Below are 20,821 nucleotides of genomic sequence, written 5' to 3'. Positions count from 1 at the left end.
TACAAAACTACTCCTGAAACCACTCAACATTCGATCTCGAAAGTAAAGAGGCCTCCACATCCAGACTCGACTGAGATTCATCAGTCGGATTCTCCGACCGATCTTTTCGAAAAAGAGAAGCCCTAGCCATGAGAACGACTCTGAAGAAGATAAAGACTTTAGAGGAAAAGACTCAAAAGAAAGATAAAGTTAATCTAAAAGTTGGGAGCGATAACTTTGGACATTAGGGCAACAATTCGACAGAGTCTCGGCACCAAAAATAGTGAAAAGTAAAAATTTGACTAAGAGTGACCCTATAAGTAGGATCCCTCAACGGCCGAGATGAAGGCGGTCAAATCGAAGATCTATTAGATGATGACACGTGACAATATCTAGACCGATCATTGATCAGATGGTTCGACGCATCTGCCTCAGATTGAGCCACGTCATCCCTATCCGCGTGAACAATGTCGATCCAATAATATTCGGACACGTGAAATAAATCTACTTATCAGAATCATATCATTCGATGCCGAATCGACTTCTCAAAATGATGCCTGACACTGACAACTGTTATCGAATCATCCGATCAGTGTGACAGACGACTGTACCTGCCAACACGATAAAATAGTCAACCATCCGTATCTCAGAGAGAACGGCATCAAAATTGAAGCTCGGTGTGACAGAACTCTCTTCGTCCAACGTAATAAATCATGTGATAATTTACACGTTGGATCACTTTAGACTTGAGAGTGGGAGGCAATTGTTGGGATAAACCGATCGACCCCAATTTTGATCTCCATGACTCCGACTATGCATCGACCGAACAGACAGTTTTGATTCTTCATTGACCGATCGAACTAATTGCGCCGACCTACTATCGGCTGGCCAATTAAGATCGGTCAACCGACTAATATTCGACTACCGACTGCCGACTAACGGCAGATGATTTGACCGTCGGCTTAACAAAACTAATAGCCGATGGTCGTTCATAGATTCTACTGATATATGGCCGGCTAGTCAACTCAGACATACCATAACTGTCACGAACGGTTATCGACCGCATATCACGGTGCAATCAGTGGAAATTAATGATTTACTATGCGATTATGATCCGATGATTTAGCATCATAAAATACGAGACCATATCTGACGGTTACGAGAATCTCATCTATAAAAGAGGATAAGGGAAATAGGGCTGGGAAGTCAACTTTGGGTCAAAACTCTGCTACTTCTTACATTCAACTCTTGTTCACCAACTTTCCACTCTGACTTAGGTATTGGAGGGTCTCCACCGGACACAAATCCGGTCTGTGTGGATGCTGCTTTGCAGATATTCGTTCCTGACGATAGACGACAGAGAGTTGACCGCAACACCATTATTGGATACGTTGCAGTTAAAGTTGATCTTAAGGAAGCTCATAAATGAGGGCTCCCAAGAAAAAAATATCATCTTAATCACTGCAAAAGTTACAAGGGAGCCCTAAATGTCCTAAGCCATCGCAGGCTCTTCATAGGAGTGGGTGACCTTAGTGGCATGTATCATAGCCCTCTCCAGAATGGATCTTGGTGGCCAATAGATATACTTATTTTTAGAAGAACATTCTAGAAGGATCGGAATAATTTATTAATTGAATGGAGCTCTCTGCTATTCCTTCCTCTCTTTGATGCTATGTGTGGACCTAGCATTCATCAAATGCAAGAAACAAGTTCGGCTGGATTAGAGGAGGAACAGCTGTTCTTGTTCCTTTTTTTTGGTTATGGAAACCTATTCCACTTTTTCTTTTTCCTTTTTTTCCTTTAAAAAAAAACTGAACTAAACATAGCCTCGGAGTGTAGTGGATCTGAGACCACCAAATAAGATACGTGGGGGATATGTTGCATCGTAATTCCGAGCACAACAACGAGAGCGGCTCATGGGAAATTCGTAAGCTCACCAATGGACATTCAACGGAAGCTTCTGCGTTTGAGCCGACTATATTTAGTAGTGTGGAAAAATAATAGCAATCATTCAATCAAGCAATTTCTCTCTCAAAATATAACCAAACTACACAAAAATTTTATGTGGGAGAATACATGATCATGAATGTGAACCGTTCAAGAAAGAAGACAAATCTAACACAACTCTTGCAACGCAAGCAATGGAACAATCGTGAGTCTGCTTTAAGAGTCATTATTATCTGCACTAAAGGCAGTGATTGAAAGACAGTGCAATATTTGTGGGCCATTTTGATTTGTGAGTTGATCAGCAATTGTGATTATATGCCGTGCTTTACTTACGTTTGAGTGAAAGAATGTCCTCTCAACTTTTTCCCGAACTCTGCTTTCATATGATGGAAAAGATCAATCCTAGAGTTTCAGGAAAGCAAAATAGGCATTTGTGACTGAGAAATGAACTTCTAAGAATTAAGGTCTTAAATCATCTTATTCATTAGGATTTTGCTAACTGGAGAAGTAAGAGAGAAGTAATCAGAATTTGTGAAAAGGTTATTTATTTCTCCCCTTTGTGACTCGTTCAGTATTTCAAAAGCTTTTTTCTTTTGGGTAAAGAAAAAGCTTTTTAATATGGCATTACATATATGTGGTCCTGTAAAGTTTTTGTCATTTTGAGGTAGTAAAATTCACAAATTAACCTTGGGGTCTTTCAGCTTCCCCGTCCATTGAGATCAGCAGGTGTCGATTATCTGCACTTGACAGATATATGAGGGGTTGATCTGATGTATTTATTTTCTTTGGACGTGACCATTAGACAAACCTAACAGATGAGTATGTCACCTCAATACCATCGAGGACCAACAGACTAGATGTCATTTTTAAACGTCATATCTGGACCGTCAAGATATGCTCCATTCGAACATCATTTACATCCTGACATTTAATTGCAGCTCGGTATCTATCGTAGCTCGATTATTGGAAACAAAGATCCGTTCCGTTGGGATGCCACTTCAATGTCCAAGTGGTGGATTAATTAAAGTTACTGTGTGCATTTAGTGGGAAGCATGTTTATGGTATCATACTTCCACACCTTCTCACTTTTTGTGGTGATAACCATATCCAAGTTCCTGGTGTGTAAAAACAAACATTTGATGATCATTTGTAAGATGTAGATAAATCTTTCAAAGTTTTGATACTATCTTATAAATACCTGAACAAATCTCTCTTTATTAATTAAACATTCATTGAGATGATACATTTACCAAAAAGAAAGGGCAGAAAAAAAAATTAAGTGGAAACAGTTAAGTACGGAGGCATCAAGCATAAAAGTGGAAACGTGATGGGGAGTGAGAAGACAGTGATGACTGATGAGCCAGCAAAGTTATACAACCTTAGTCAAATTTCTGGCGTAATTATATGCCCCATGTGCTGCTAATTGCTACCAGGACGTCATCCTGCACTGATTTATAGATGGTTCCATATGCTTCCTAATTATTATTTAATAATTAACGCGTTTCTCCTGCTTGGACTCGATTAAAATCGGGTTTTGTCCTGCTAAGCAGGGACTGGGAGTCTTGGGCCTAAAGTTACGATCAATTAATGTGCGCCGTGGACCCGGGATACATGTATAGCAGAGAAAAACGACAGACGGGTCAAACGGAAGAGAAGACAAAAGAGGAACATATTCTCTCGGCCTTACGCCTGCCAAGCCCACAGTCCAAGACCGACCTCCACAGAGCCGCAGGCCCGCAGCATGGCAGCAGCATCACGGCACAATGGCGTGCGAGAGCTAATATATCGCCGACACTCTCTCGTTGGGATACTGGAACGCGAGTTCGAGACTCTGACATTCACCATCCGACGTGTTCCTCTCCTGAACCTCGCAATGAGGAAGGCCGAAGGGGTCTACCACATCTCCGGCGTCGGAAATGGGGCCCTGGTTACCGATTTTGCCCTCGTGAAATGAGAGAAAAATCAGTGAAGCGACACGGGTGTATTAACGTTCATTGACGGATTCACACTACTTTTTTTTTTTCTTTTTTTTCTTTTTCTTTTTAACAACAAGACCTTCGGGTACTCAAAAAAAAAAAAAAAAAAAAACATATAATACTATACTCATAAAAAAAAATAATTATATAATATTTATTTAAATTTATTTATTTATTTAATATTTTAATATACATTGGTCACGCATTTTTTTGATAAACATTTTCGAAACATACACAATATTCTACGATATTTTTTAAATATAATAAAAAATATTTTTTTAATAATAATTTATTTTTTATTTTTTTATTAATATTGAATAATTATATCCTACAAGTTGTCTATGTCATTAATCATGACACTAAGATGAATATTTGATGAGTCCGTAAAAATGAACAATTATCATTGGCAATGTGCGTGATCATATATATCATATAAGATATAATTTTTTTCTTCCATTAGGCCGATGATTCTGTTGTTTATAAAATTTGATGTAAAATGATAAAGATACGAGAACAAGTGGTTGTTCAATGATGGTTGGTGAGATTTGGAAAAAAATTAAAGTAAAAAAATACATAAAATATGCATGATTCACTGGGAGAAAACGATATAGCCTACTTCCATGTGCCCCTCTCCCTATTAGAGAAAGCACTTGTTATTTGATTAGATAAATCTGTACGTTGATGCATATAAAATTCCATAACTGCCGTGATGTCCTGATAATTTGTCACGTATTGTATTGCACCAGTCTTTTTTGAGTCAGTACCAAATAGCAACAAGCACAAAAGAGGCACACCTTAGCATCACCCATCATAATTTGCTAATTGACCTACCACCATGTAGTTTTCCCACTGGTATAGGATATATACTGAAATGATATTATTGAGATAGATCCTCATCACTTAGTTGACTATCTCACATCCTCACCTTCTTATCAATTAAATATGCGATGACTATTTTTTATCCTCATCTCCGCATCGATCAAGCATGTGATATTATAAATTGACCTGACTTAAATCGATAAAATATGATCAAATCAGTATTCGACCGACTTGATTTCTCAGCGTATTACCGACTATCTTAATCCTGCAAATCTGAAGATTAAACAATAATTATTCGATCAAATATTAACTATCCATGAACGTGGGATGTGATATTCGTCCACGAATAGTTAGTTACTCAGTCTTAATGGTGGTTAATAAGATAACCATCCAGTAAATACCGTAATCTCCACATCTCATATTTTAGGGACATAAATTATATAGTAACGACATTTCTCACCTTATATATAGCGGTAAATAGAGAAGGTGGATAGATTTTTTTTTTCAATAATTAAGCTTTTGATTCTCATTTTTGGTCATTTCAACTGTTCCCTATCTTCGACTAACTTAAACATCAGAGAATATTTTATCAAATAATTTTTGACAAATGAATTAATTTTGCAAGTTCTTTGCCATCCAGCACTCTGATGCTGTAACTTGGCTCATCACTGACTATCACGTCGGGGACCGACAGCAACAAATATAAATATATTTATTAAAATCATATATTATCGATATTATTGGATTCTTTTGTTATCACTTTTATCAATCTGTCTTGACGATATCCGAGATGTTTCAGTAGATAAACAAAATTTACAACTTACTCCATGTATGCATGAAATTTGTTTGTTTTTTTTTTTGAAAAAGATATGCATGAAATTTGTTGAAATCATGCGATACCCATAATTTTGTCTATCATGATGACGATATCCAATTCACCTGGGGATGTTTAAGTAGACAAACAACATTTACAACTTACTCCATGCATGCATGAAATTTCACAGAAGAAAATGCGCGGGTGTCCAGGCGGTAAACATGCATCCAAACAAAAATGGAGGGAGAGTGGAGACAGGATTTCTATTTTTGGTAGACATGTCCGACAAATAATGTATGGAAAGACCAATACCACGCAGTTTATTATTTGTCATATGTAAGAAAACTATACAACCCATCCAATTTGTCTTAAACAATTCGATAAACAAACCGACCAGGTTTCGGCCTTCCTGCTCCCTCCCGTCGTTATTTACTTTTAATTACAACGCCGCCATTTAATGCTCCCCCGTACCGTTGCCCCTCGCTTGCCGTTCCCCCCTCCCCAAAACCAACACCTCCGTTTCCCACTCTCTCTCCTTCCTCCCATCCCTCGCTTCTTCTCCTTTTGGTCTCCATCCCACTCTTCTCTTCTCTCTTGAAGAGATTTCTCCAAGATTTTTGTTGGGCGTTGGGATTCTTGTGGGGATCGGGGGATGAGGGAGATGGACTACCGATTTCCGCGGAGCGTTAGGTCGCGGGGAAGGGAGAAGGCCTTCTGCGCGGGCGGTGGGACGGTTAGGAGGATGATGGTGGGCTTATATTCAAAGACTAATGGCTATGATCTCGGTTCGCTGGGTCGGGGTCACGGCGAAGGTGCTCCTCTTCCACATCCTGTACTTGCTTCCACAACTGTTAAGGCTTTAGTTTGCCCTCTGCTTTACATGTATTTCCTCAGGTTATGCTTTGAATGTTGCAGAGAGATTTCCAATCTTATAAAGATCAAATCTTTTTCTTTTTTGAGCCGAAAAATCTCTTCATTTCTTTTCTGTCTGCAATTTTAAAGAAAAATCCCTTCTGTTTTAGTGTTGTTGCCACTGGTTGCTTAAATATAAATGAAATCCTAAAGATTTTTTAGAAAAATTATGGATTTCACCGAGTTGACATTGTGTTTGTTGTATTTCTCGAACAAAAAGGGGGTTTGATATCTTGTAACATTTTATTTTATTTAATTTTGTTTATCTTCTAAGCTTATAATGCAGCTTATATGTCATTCATACGAATTTCTGACATTTTTCGCGTTTATTTATTTTTTATGTTGTTATTTAGTGCTTCAAAGAAAAAAAAAAGATCCAACCTTCGTGCCCGTTGGTTGATTTCTTCCGCGCCTGCTTTCTTTGTTTTATCTTTACCAAGCCATCTTATTTCCACCTCCTAATTGACCAGCGTTACTCCAGCTTAATGAAGCTGGCTTTACTAACGCTTTTCCACCAATGGACGTTCCTTTCCATCGGTTTGTACCCTCTTTCACCGGAAAATTTTACTCGTAAGCAGTTAAGTCATTGACTGCGGTTTTTTTTAAGTCCATTTGCTTGGTAGCGGTTCTGTTTTTTTTTTTTTTTTAAATCTTCATTACAGGAGTTTGGATTCCAATTTCTAAATATAGTTTCTGGCCGCTATAACCATGAAGCTAAATATCACATGATTTCTTTACCTAACTTCTAAGTTTAAGATATAGCGGACGTAATTGCTCCCGCAAAACGGCAACTGATACTCTACAGTTCAAGTTGTGTGAATTTCCTACAACGTGAATATGTGGCAGTTGTTTATAGGCCTCAAGAAAATCTAGCTAAGATTTCCTTTCCATTTAAAACCAATCACCTTGGCGTGTTCGGTGCAATTCTGAGTTGTACAGTGGATGGAAATCTACCACATACCCTAATTCTAGGAAATTTCTTACAAATGGGGTTGTGAAGGATTTGCATTCACAGTTCATTATTTTCCATGTTTATTAAAATGGGCAATTTTGACAAATTTCCGAGAGACTGATGCATATAATTTAGCTGCCTTAAATGGATCAACGGTGGCCGTTTAATTAATATACATATATATATATAAATATACATATATATATATACATATATATACATATATACATATATACACACATATAAATATACATATATACACATATATACACATATACATACACATATATACACACATATATATATACACATATATACACACATATATATATATACATATATATACATATATATATACATATATATACATATATATATATATATAGACACACACACACACATATATATATATATGTATGTATGTATATGTGTGTGTGTGTGTGTGTGTGTGTGTGTATGTATGTATATATATATATGTATGCACACACACACACACACACACACACATATATATATATATATTTATAAAGTAATTGTCCTTACCTTCTTTTAGTATTTTTTTACCTACTTAAAATTAATGTTTTAAAAACATAAGTTTTCAGATGTTTAAAAACATATGTTCATCTTTTGCATATAAATGTAGCGTGTTGGGTGCTATCTTGCACCAGACTTTTTACTTTACAGGTATGCTGAATATATTTTAAAGTAGTCTGTTATTGAGGTTAAAATCCTATTCTGATAGATTTGAGGAATCATCGTCATGCATATGTTGTTTTTCACCCAGGATATGAGCAATTAAAGGGACAAAGAAATGCTGTTTGCCGTGCTGCAGATTCTACTTGTGGAAGTGTCTCTCGAAGAGAAGAAAATTCTGTAAGTGCTTGATTTTTGTTTTCTAGCTAATATGAATCGTATAAGCACTGCTTGTGTCTAAGTTATTAGTAAGTTACACTGAATATTATCCATTATGCCTTTTTTATTGGCATGCAGACTCTCCTTTTGTTTAAATGGGTCTTTAAATCATCATGCTGATTTATCTTACTGAAATGTACTCCATTTTTCTGTAACATATTCATGATATTGAATATATATTCTTGGTGTTCTTTCTTTACTCTTTAATGCATGCATTCGGATAACTTACTATTCACTCATAATACATATGTTCACATGCTTATATTTTCCATATTTGTAGTTCTCCCGTGAGTTGAGGCAAAACTCATACAGGAAAGTCAGTGGAAGACCAAATAAAGCAATAATGAATGAAGAGATGTTTAAAGAAACAGATACAAAGAGAACCTCACCTAGTGTAATTGCTAGATTGATGGGTCTTGATGAGTTGCCTCCTCCCAAGGTAGTTGATAAACATAAGAAGGAAATAGGGGGTTGCTTGTTGAAAGCATCACATACTACAGGTTCTCAAGAGAAGTATGTGCCTTATGTGGATCGTTCACTTCAGACAAACACTCCTGAGCTCCAGGGAGTAAAAGATGTTTTTGAAGTCATGGAAACATCCAAGGTTGAGAAGGACAAGGATGAGTTCTTTCATAAGGGAGTGCCAAGAATGAAACTTGAGACTGATGTAACCTTTAACAGGCAGAAGTTCATGGATACAATGTTTCTTTCAACTGGTGAAACACTTAGAAGCTCAAAGGAATTTAATGATGCATCGGAAAATTTTGATACCAGCAGGGCTTCTTTTCTGAAATATCACCAAGAACCCAATTCTCTATGTACAAAACATCTCCATGATTTGAAGTGTTTTCCTTCCTCGTCTCATGCAAACCGCATCACACTTTTAAAATCATCAAACACTACAAAGTATGAGACTCATGAAGTATGCTCTTCTAGGAAACCCACTCCTGGCCTTCTGAGTCACTCTTTTAAAGAATACAATGGTTCTCATTCATATAAGCTGCCAAGATTACAGTATGTTGGCAAAAATTATATTTGTCCTCATCCTAGTCAGATTGTTGTTTTGAAGCCAAGTCTTGAGAAGGCCTGGAACACAGGTAAAACTGTTTCATTACCAAGAGCCTCTGAGAATTTTCAGTTGGATTTCCGAAGTCACAGAGAATTTGGACGACCTGGATTTCGGGAGTCATACAGGGAAGGAAGAGTTTGGCATAATTTCTTTGATAATGTGGATGCTTTGGGTACCAAAAAGAAGAGTTCAAGAGAAATTGCTAGAGATGTTACAATAGAAATGAGACAGTCTGGCAGTAGTGATACTAAGAGGGCATCTACTTTGAGACTTAATGGGCACATCAGGGATGAAAGCTCGTGTATTATGCCAGGAATGTCTAATCTACACAATTCTGTGGCATTTCGAAGGTCTTTTGATCACTCGAATGAGTGGAATAGCAGCTATAGCAACTCATCCACTTATTCTGCTGAATATTCCGTGAGCGGGGAAGCTAGAAGACACCTTTCCAAGCAATGCAAGTTGAGCAACCAGTTTAAGGAGGTGGAACATGTCGCTAGAGATATGAGTACTTTAGGGGAAATGCTTGCTCTGTCTGATGAGGAAAGACCGATGACAATTTGGGATTTGCAGAGTATCCATAAAGTGTCGGATGAGAAGCTGGCTCGAGCTGAGGTGCCCAAGACGCGGGGTTTCCCTTCAGGTATTAGTAGTATGGACGGCTGGAACGATGGATATTTTATAAATCTACCAAGGTCCTCATCTCTTTCAGGTTCATCAAAAGTTCATGAAGCTCTAAATCCATGCAGCAAAAGGGATCGAAGTAGTGGTGGCGGTGGTGATTGTTATATTCTTAATGATGTGCTAGGTTTGGGCCCAAATGTTTCTTTAAATGGAAAATCCAACCTTGATGGAAGTCCTTTATGCAGATATGCTAAATTTGACACTAAATCTCAGTATCTTAATTCTGGGGGTGAGGAAAAGCTACCTGTATGGGATATTCATGTGAATCCAGAAGATATGAGGAAAAAGGCTCATACGAAATTTCCTGCTGAAGTGAGGCCTAAGGTTCCTGACATCTCTTATGACACCAGGGCCGATGTGGGGATCCTGACTGATAATTTCTCAGTTCCCCAGAATATGGACTCCAAAATTCCACGGGCATCTGTCCAGCAGCGAACAAGAAATATACTTCTAAGAGAGGATGGAGACTCTTCTGGCAATGATCAGAATGGTCTAGCTATTGAGGTAAATATTTATAATGATCAGAATGATCTTTCAATGGGAATTTCCTTAATTTTAGAAGACATGTTTTTGTTTCATAGCATGCCACATAAAGGGGGAAAATAATTTCTTGAATTAAGTTATATTTTGCTTTCAATTTTCCTTTCTTGTGTTTGCACATGCATTTTGCTCCCTCTTTGTGCACACACCCTCTCCCTCCTTCCTCAATAACTACATATCCAATTTGACCGATGCATGAATATGCAAGCATATGTTTCATGCTATTTTGAGTAATAGGAATGAGTTTCCCCAATATCATGCTAAGGATAGCTAGGATTTTTAGAAGATGCCATTCATTTGATGAGAAATAAAAAGGAATATTGAAAATTCATGGCTGAAGCTAAAGCAGCTACTTCTGAAGCAACGACTAGAGTGGGAGAGTTGAAAAGAGGATTTGTCACTTCGTTCTCTCATTTAAAACAGCTATGTAGAAGAGAGGGCATCATTAGTTCCATATTGGTTGTGAGTCAAGGGGACTCTGGCTTATTTAAGAAGAGACCTTTCTTTCTACGTGAGGTGCTTTTTGAAGAACAAAATCGTGAGGTCCATCGGTCAGAATGGACAATACTTCATATGTCCGGCCATGAGCCCTTGGCCGCAACAAAAACCATGCATGATCCACATGTAAAATCTGAATATACTTAGATCCAGCTGTAATCGGAACATAAACAAATGATTCCTGTGTTCATAGTTGGTAATTTTAGTTATCATGTGTTATCTGCTTAACATCCATTTTGTACATATTATTGTGCAATACTGAATTCTCTCTGTTGTGTTGACTGACACTACAAATAATGACTATAGTTGGCAAATCTACTCCAGACAAACCTCTTCCGGGGGACCAATCTACCGAACATTAAGATTGGTATTTGACACCATCAGTCATACTCATTTCCAAGTCATATATGAATCATTATCACTATCATGTTCCTGCCAACTTTATTCATCTTGCATAATGGGACTTTGCCTATTTTGTAACTAGTATTTTGGAAAATTACTCTGCCCTTTATCTTCTTCCATGTTTCTTCCATTTTCTGTTTTTGAGCCTCTATGTAATTGGTGGTTTAGACATTAACACTGTTCACCAAAATTTTGTCTTTATGATGAAATTAAACTCTAAAAATATATCATCTATGCCTTCATCTCTCACTTTTATATAAAATAAGTGAACCTTTCTTTTCAAGAAGTATGGGAATTGATTTGCATTAAGTACATCTAAGCAATATTTCTATACTAAATATTGAGTTGTATCCTTCCAGGAAGCATCATTGGACTGTCCTCAAGTTGATTTTCATCCTATGCACTCCGATGATACAGAATCAGGGTCTTCTGTAAGCTCCAAAGAGGTTGTGCAACCAAGTCCGGTCTCTGTTCTTGAGCCACCATCAGAAGAGAAGTCCAGTTTGGGATGTTTCAAGAGGCTTGATGCAGACCTTAAGGGTAAGTTGGAAAAAAAATATCATATTTCATTCATTTTGTAACAGTCTTACTTTTGTTCACCTGTTCTAACCTTTGGAATTTGTGTTCCAGATCTCCAAATGCAGCTTCAATTTCTGCAGCTGGAGTCAACTGATGCACATGCAGATGGATCTGGACTGCTCGTATCAGGTAATGAGGATGTGAGTAGAGATAGTCACTCCCTTGAGGAGACAGCAGACATCCTGCAAGAATTCAGGGATGAAGAGGAAAGGGACTACTCATACCTACTTGACATTCTTATTGATTCTGGTGTTCATGCTGTGAAGCAGGACAGGCTTGTCAATTCATGCTACTCTCCAGAATATCCAGTGGACCCAGGCATGTTTGAAAAGCTTGAACAGAAGTACAACAAACTGACGACATGGTCAAAATCCGAGAGAAAATTGTTTTTTGATCTTATAAACTCTATTCTTGCTGAGATCCTCGCCCCATGCATGGATCTGCGTCCATGGGTGCAGTCCAATGGAAAGATTGGGCCCATGTGGGGCTGTGAAGGGCTAGTCGAGAAGGCATGGCAGATGTCAGTTAAACAACAGAAAGAACTGAATATGGGTAGTCCAGAGGAGAAGGTCCTGGATTTTAAGTGGTCTGAATCAGGAGATGATGTTGACATAATAGGAAGGGAGATTGAGAGGATGTTGAAGGAGGACCTTTTGGAGGAACTTGTTTCAGAGTTCATCTTAAGGTAGGTTTCGGAAGAATATATGTTTGGCAAATACATGCTACTGTCTAATGGCCACCTCTGCAATAGAAATTGAAAGTTTCAGATACCTGGGAATGTCTAGTGGGCTTTGCTCTTGCGATGTTGCTGCCTGATAGTATCATCTAAAGTCATCCAAGGTCCAGAAGATCATTATGGGTCACGCGCTGTCATTTTCCATTTACTGAAGAGCCTAATGCACTAGCAGGTGTTAATCTCTCCTTTCAGAACAATTATCAAAGTATTTATATTGTTGGCTTTAGCAATGAACTGGTGAAGCATCACATACCCATCCTACTCAGGTAGCATGTGATTTATAGCTAATAGCTGTCATTGTTGGTTTGCCCAGATACTTTACACCAAGATTTGCAGTTAGTAGTTTTCAGCAGGTGGTTATACTTTTCCATGGTTCAAGAGATGGATATGATTGTGAATGAGTGCTCCATTTTGATTGGGCTAAACTTGTAAGCAATGTGAGTCGAATATGAACTTCAAATATTGTGGCTATGGTCTCTTAAAATCTTTTCCGTAACATGGGAAATGCGTGGAGTAGTGAAATATAAAAAAAATGAAAAGATGGGGATGGAGAACTAGCAAGATTGAAGGAGTTCGCATTGAAGAAAAAACTTTGTATAATTCAGTAAATTTTTTTGGGCTGGCAATTTTAAGTGTGCTCGAGTTTGTCTATTTTTGTCCGTGCAATGTATAGGTAGCTCGAGTTTATTGTATCAGGTTGTAGGACACTTGAGCCATACTTAATAATTAGCTCTCTCTTTGAGATTATAGGTAGCTTGAGGTTATTGTATCAGGTTGTAGAACACCTGAGCCCTACGTAACTAGCTCTGTTTTGAGATTATCATCATTATCGTTATGATTATGCTCGTTATCATCATCATCGTCGTCAGCATCATTATCATTGTTATGATTATGATGGTGATAATTATCATCACATCATCATCATCATCATCATTATGCATATATGATTATGGATATGACTTGGAGATTCCAAGGATGTGTTGATGTCCCAAGAGATGTGGTCATGGTCACTGCTATGTTTCATGCAAAAACAGTGCTCCGGTGATGTAAAAATCTCACACAAATTTGTCTCGATATTGCTTCTATGGTAGAACTGCATTATCTAACCGCAGGGCCCATTTTAGGGTGGTCTAAATTTAGTGTCCTCTTTTTTTTTTTTCCCTCCCGGCATTTTTAGATTCCCATATAACAAAAAGAGGTGCTCTTCACTCCGCTGCTTGGTGATTATGCATGCTCAGCCGTTTAAAATTCTAGGCTTTGGTTGCTGAGCAAATGAAGGATATGAAAATGGAGGTGGGAAAAATGGGAGTGGTTCAAAGCAAGGTGAAACTGGACCAAAGAATCAGCCCAAAAGAATGGCGATCGGGGCAGGTTCTGGGCCAAACTGGGCTTTATATGTTCAAGCATGAAAGAGGCCAGCCGTTGATAATTTCACTTGCAGCACTGAGATCATACAGGAGATGATACCCACCAAGACCAGGAGAAGGCTCAATGGAGTTCACTGTTTATGTTACCTGAGGCTTTTGTCTTGCTCTTACAGGTGACTCAAATGCCATGGAATATCATCCTTGACAGTTGGAGTTGCTGATCGAACCTGGGCATCTTGTATTCATATGAATCGAGCTCAAGTCCTAGTGTCTGATTCTCCAATTGATTAAGATTTGGTTCGAGCCTTATTGTGATTGTCTTTCGCATGTTTTTTTCATATGAACCATATGAACCGACAACGCCGACGGCGATGACGACAAAATGAATAGTTTGATGGCTTTCTTTTCTTTTTAATCTGAACAATCTTTTGAAATCATGCCGGGATGTTGAGTTAATCAGAACGGTCACAAGTCCATTTTACTTCTTCTTCTTTTAAAGTGTGAATATGTCTGAATGGATCACCATCAGAAATTTCCTTATGGTTTCTTAACATATCTGGTAAGATATTAGCTCTAGAGATGAGCACATTACAAGGTAACCATATCTGCAAGAAAATCAAAGGGGGGTTTATCCTCTAGAGAAAATAATCACATGGCTTAGCTTTTTCTCTGAGACTAATCTCATAAGCATGCTTTGATATCATCATGAGATTTGAGCCATCCAATGAGGAAAAGGAATGCTTAATGTATTCAATATACCACCATCTGGCCAGCATTAATAAAATCCATGGGGCCGAGGTCGACCACCAGCACAGGCCTAGTGCCTTAATGAAATGGTGTTTGGACCCCATACCAGCCGCATCAACGGACATTCTCTGTGGAATTCATTAATATCTTGGACCCTCTCATTTGTCAAAAGCGAATGGAAGCTTTATCCCAAGACATAAAGATCTTGAAGAATCTCATACTACAACATCCAAATCCATGCTGAAGTAGCTCTTCATCCAAAGAACAAGTAGTTCTGTCCGAGACTACTGCTTAATATTCTCGATTCGTCCTTCCTAAGCCTTTCTTCCAAGTGGCTACTTGAATAAAATCAGTCTTGGATCCCTCTCTCAATCATAGCTAAAGCTTATTCTCTTTAGTCGAGTGAGAGTTTCTTTTTCTTTCTTTCTTTTTTTTTTTTTTTTTTTAAGAGAGAGAAAGGTATGAGGTTATTACTTAAAAAAAAAAAAATCTTCTAATAGCAGTACTTCATGCTTTCTTGTTCTTCAAGAGTAATATACATAATGTTAGATGATCGAAAAGTGAAAGTTTACTTGTGAAAAACTGACTGCCAGAGCCTTTGAAACAAGAGGCTGGAAGAAAGTAGAGAGAAACAAAGGCTACAGGTGGTGGCTTGCAGCCATTAGTTGTGCATATAAAAAAATTAAAAGAACCTTTAAATTTCCAACTAAAAAATTATCCTGCAAAAGTGATCTGGGCTATTTTTTTTCAATAAAGATTAATCCATTCTAAATGCTTAAATTGTTGATTTGAAGGCTAACGAATCACTTCAAAGCACAGTTCAGCTGAAATATTAATTCACTTTGGTCAAATTTTTTGTTTCTAAAAGCTGCTCGTTTTGGTGGTGGGTTGTGGTGGCACTGTAGTAATTCTTTTTGTTTCTTAAAACCACCCCATCTTGTCAGAAATTTGTGTCCAGATTACTACAGTCTTTCCCTGATGTGCACATGCTGAAGATTCTGGAGAACGTCCCAATTACTCAACCTTCCTACCTTTATATTTTCTCTGCAGCCTACTAACTAACAAAGGCTACTCCAAAACGTAGGAGTCAATGCATAAATAACAAGTAAAAATACTTTTTTTTTTTTTTTTGGGTCCCATGAACAGGTGTTGAGCTGTGGCACAACACCCTTTACCCTTCTGAACAACTATCGGGTACAAAAAGGTTGTGCTGCTTTGAGCTACCTGCAGCTTGTGTAGATGACAACCCACCTCTTGAGATGTAGCATGATATTTTTCTCTATGCTCACATCAATGCCACTGTAATATCTGGAATCCTTCAGGCCTTTGTATGGAATCACATTACCTTGATTGATATGATTTCTTTGAGGGACATAGTTGGCAGATAATAAGAAAACAATCAGAATTTCTATTGAGATATCCAGATAAGAATCATTATCCTAAAGAAATAGCAATTAAAAGATGAGGTTTGATTGCGAACAAATTAATAAGCTAGCAACGATATTTTGCGATTGTGTCCTCGTATCATATCTGAAAATTTTTACATGCCTTTAATAGTTCTGAAACATGTTTGCTAGACTCTGTCATGCATAAAATCAGTTAGCTGCACTTTTCGTACTACTCTAGCAGAATATAACATGTCATTTGTTGGAGAAGGAAATATTTTTACGGTTTGAATTAATTGATTTTAAATACAGGTCACTAGTTTTCATTCATTTTCTTCATGAAAGCAGATTATGTTGGCTCCTTTCCTCAAATCAAATGGTGAGGTGGATATGTACCTAACGCTAGCTCTATATTGCTTGGTATCTGCGAGTAGGCCAATAAAAGTTGAGCACGATGACAAATTATGGTACCTTTGCGTAGGTTGGTGCAAAGAGGAAGGGGCTCCATTTTCCATTCATGTGTGGCTCAACCTAGTGCAGAATCTTGTGATGAAGACTTGTTACCGGTGCCAAGGGTATAAAGGAAGGGAAAAAGAAATCGGAAGAAGCATCGGATTCCATCAATTTTATGGACAGGGGTCTGAGATAATGGAGAGGAAAAGTAGCCTACTGTCTCTCCTTCTCTCTAGAGTATAGTCCATAGCTATATCTAGAAGAATTCTTTGTCCCATCCCCTACTATTTCTTTAAATGCTATTGGGTGGGAATTTCATCCCTCCCTCCTGAGAAAGACTAAGCCCACGAAAAAAAATACCATAGCAAGGTTTTGAGATAGTTAAACAAGTGTACTGAGATGGTTGCAGTTGTTGTGGTATCTTTTTCATTGGCTTGATCTACAGCATTTCTCTCGCAATCCCCCACCCTCTTCTTCTTCTCCTTCCCTTTTTTTTTTTTTGCAGGGATGGGGGAATGGTGGCCATTTTTAGTCTCTCTTTTCTAAAGAACAATAAATAATCAGTTATTCATTTGATGAACTTATCCAAAAATTATAAATAATTAATTAAAACTAATGGAACATCTTATGGACATATTTTTTTCACAAATAATCTGATCATTTTTTTTTATGGCCAATATTGCCACGATTATGTATTGCAGCATGCTCTCTCTTGTATTGTCCTTGACTTCTTAGCTCGGTCCCATTTCCGGTAGGTAGGTAACAATTCACTTCCATGAAGCAGGCTACTCTGTCTCCTTTGCTTTTTTTTTTCCTCTACATTTTTTGGGTACACCTTCGTTTTTTGTTTCTTTGGACCATTAACGAATTCTTTGTAACGATATGGTACTTATGTAATATCTTACATTCGCTAAGCAAAATATCAGTAAAGCTTGGAGAAAGTTTCCCACTTCCTCCATATTTCATCCAAAAAAAAAACATTCTACAAGCAAATTAAAGTTGACACGTTGCTACGGAATTGCTGTCTTTATCAAGCCCGCTGGCAATCTGAAATTCTCGACCATACATTTATATTTTCGTATGTTAACATAGACTAAATTACTTGAAAAAAAGATTAAAGCCCAAGCGTGTTTCATGCTGACACATATTTCTGCCAGAGACAAATTAGACAATTAAATAATTTTGATTGAACCGAGTCAAAGTTAGAGGTTTGTTGCTTTGCTGATCGATGAGTAGGATTTATGTTGTGTTTTGCTTTTTTTAAAGATGTTATATTACTTTTGAAAATCATAAAAAGAGTGAAATTTCATAGGTCTTGTATGGGGGCATTACATTGAAGCTGCTGTTATAATGGGTGTTTTAGGTTGTTCCAGTATCACCAAAATATCAGTGCCGTCAATATAAATTAAATATACTTTCTCTCAAATAATTTTATTGAAAAATATGATTAACTAACCAATATTATTGATATTACTTAAAAATTATAATATAATATTGACTACATTGAAAATATATAACAATATTTATGCAGAGGAACATTAACCAGCTAAGGTTACCTTGCTCTTTTCCTAGATCGGCTTGGTGTAAGAAGCCCCACAAGTTCCAGCAGAATTTTGGCAATAACTAAACTAGGCCCCAAATGGACTACTTTGATGGATTGGCCTGTTCAAAAGCAATTTAGGTTTGGTTAAAGGGTGCTTTGGACGCAATTTGGGTGTAGCTCAGGTCAGCTTCAACGCTATATTCACATAGATGAGGTCCAATTCAAGAACAATTTGGCATGATGAACCATGGATATAACCCTGACTGAGCTTATCTATTTCAAAGGACGCATGTTTGATATGGCCCTGAGGACACAACTATGGGATGTGTTACTCTCATACTTGAAATTTTTGTTTTTTTTTTTTTCAATAAAAAAAAAAAAAACTAAGTTCAGAGAAAAAATTCTTTTAGTACATCAACTGACATTTCAAACTCCAAAACCAAAATAACTTTTATTACATTCAGATCATGTATATATAAATATCTGTTGGGAAATACCCACCGACCGACCGACCGATGGCCGAAGGGACCGACCGACCGATTGACGGTCGGACCGACCGACTGACGCCATCACCGGCCAATCATCGGCTCCCCCCACTTCTCGACTCCAAAACCACAGGCTCGCTCCTCTCTTCCTCTCTCTCCCTCGATCGAGCTCTCTGTCTTCATTTCACTGTTGCCCAGTCACCTCTCTGACTTGATCGTCGGAGGGTCCCCGCCGGAGCCGCCTCCGGTCAGTGTGGACTTCTCGTTTTTGCAGGTGCACGTTCCCCGATGATCGGACGACGAGGTGATTGGCCGCAATAATATCTATTTTGATGAACATTTTTATATGTTTTAACAGAATAAATATTTTTATTTTGTCAACACTAGCTGACATTTCAAACTACAGTCAGTCTACCTTAGTTTCATTTGCGCTACAGCTTCAGAACAAAGCATCCATCAAATACTAAATGCATTGGTAACAGCAATTGTCCGAGCAGCAACCAATAACAAAACGGCAAGCTCAATGCCAGAGAGATGAAATGCATGGTAATAATAAATCACCGCACGCTCCGTTCTAAGCTGCTACGTATATTAATTTCTCCCTTGGATTTTTCTCTGCTGCAAGTCTGAAACCACGTGAAGCCAGGCCTTGTGTCATGTGGAATAAATAACCAGTGATTATTCATTGAAGGCTTCGCTAAGATAAAGTTATATCTTGCCAGCGAGCTGAGAAGAGCTCTGCTCTGCTCTGTAGTTAGCCGTTAAGTGGTCTCCACAAAATTATTTAATTCAAATCAGACGGTTCAAGCTCGGTTTTGGTCTTCTTCAATCTCGCATGCAAAGTGATCCATTTGTTGGTAAATACCAAGCTGCATTATGATCTCATCGAGGGACCAGGGTATCGATGGCTTAGTAAATGTGGACACACCATTGAGATGATGGGATTGACTAGGATGGGGGATTATTCCATTGAACTATGTGAAGAGTTCCAGAAAAAATGATAGCAAAATTCCATTCTTCAGCCTCGGGCCAATCCTGCGCCCGTTATTGTATGTGCTAGACCTCAGTTATTTCAAAGCAGAACAATAGTTTTAGCAACGGTCACTGGAAGAACAACTTGGATTAATATTTTTTTTTTTGAAAAAAAAAGACAGTCACAGGACAAAGTTTGGCAACAATAAGACGAAAGTTTTCTAAGATATACTCAAAATTAAGATTTTGGAATTTGATTAAAAAATTAGTGAATGGAAGAAGTAAGAGGTTCTGCATCATTGTAGGCTAGAATTACATGATTAAAAAATGGCCTAAGCTACTTATTTGATTTACAATATTTAATACTGGCGTGAGAAATACTGGAGAAGGAAGAGAAGTAGGTCCGGATCGATGAAGAAAGTCATTAAAGTCCGTGAGAAATGGGAAATAGTTGATGGTAACATCCGTAATGTCGGAACAATGAGATCAATGATAATATGATGCTGGTGGCAGAGAGACAGATTAAGTTGAAGCAAGATGCAATTATAGCAGCAACAATATAGCCGAAAGAAAAAGACCATATTATCTTAAAGTTTACTATTGAGCTCAATATTAGCCTTTAAATGATCATGACCTTTATCCAACTCTTTTCAGGTGGAGCTTTTCTGCTCTGGGACAAACTCAGAACCTCCTTTTGTTATTACTCTTCCTGCACTTTCTGCTCTCCCCTCATAATAACACAATCAGGCATTCATCTTTAAATACAAATTGAAGTTTTTGTTTTCGGTTCTAGTCTCAGTATTGAGAAGTGCATTGTCTTTTCAACTCCCCACTCCCCCCCCCGCCCCCCGCTTCTTTTTCTTTTGATGAGTGGAAAGCTTTGTTTCTTTTTTTAAAATTAAAAAAAAACTCCTTTGTTCAAGTTGGACATGGAACAAGGTTATGGTTAGCTTAATCTCACCGCGCGTCGCCAGAATCCCCTTTCTCACCACCTCCTTTCTGCAAGCTTATATTCACACCAAAGCAAGCTCGCTTGAGAAGTTCCTCTCT

General features: G+C 37.8%; 1 protein-coding gene across 1 annotated transcript; it reads left to right on the top strand.

Moving 5' to 3' along the window:
- The first annotated feature begins 5,997 nt into the window (after window positions 1–5,997).
- On the top strand, window positions 5,998–13,315 carry LOC105045745 (uncharacterized). The gene is made up of 5 exons (XM_010924125.4): window positions 5,998–6,347; window positions 8,184–8,272; window positions 8,592–10,568; window positions 11,864–12,044; window positions 12,135–13,315. Exons 1-5 carry the CDS (start codon window positions 6,188–6,190, stop codon window positions 12,770–12,772), a joined length of 3,045 nt encoding a protein of 1,014 aa, XP_010922427.1. The 5' UTR covers window positions 5,998–6,187; the 3' UTR covers window positions 12,773–13,315.
- The last annotated feature ends 7,506 nt before the right edge of the window (window positions 13,316–20,821 follow it).

Source organism: Elaeis guineensis, chromosome 5 (genome assembly GCF_000442705.2).
Source record: "Elaeis guineensis isolate ETL-2024a chromosome 5, EG11, whole genome shotgun sequence".
Classification (NCBI taxonomy): Eukaryota; Viridiplantae; Streptophyta; class Magnoliopsida; order Arecales; family Arecaceae; genus Elaeis; species Elaeis guineensis.
The sequence above is the reverse complement of the archived record's forward strand: the minus strand, read 5'-3'. Positions and strand labels throughout refer to the sequence as shown.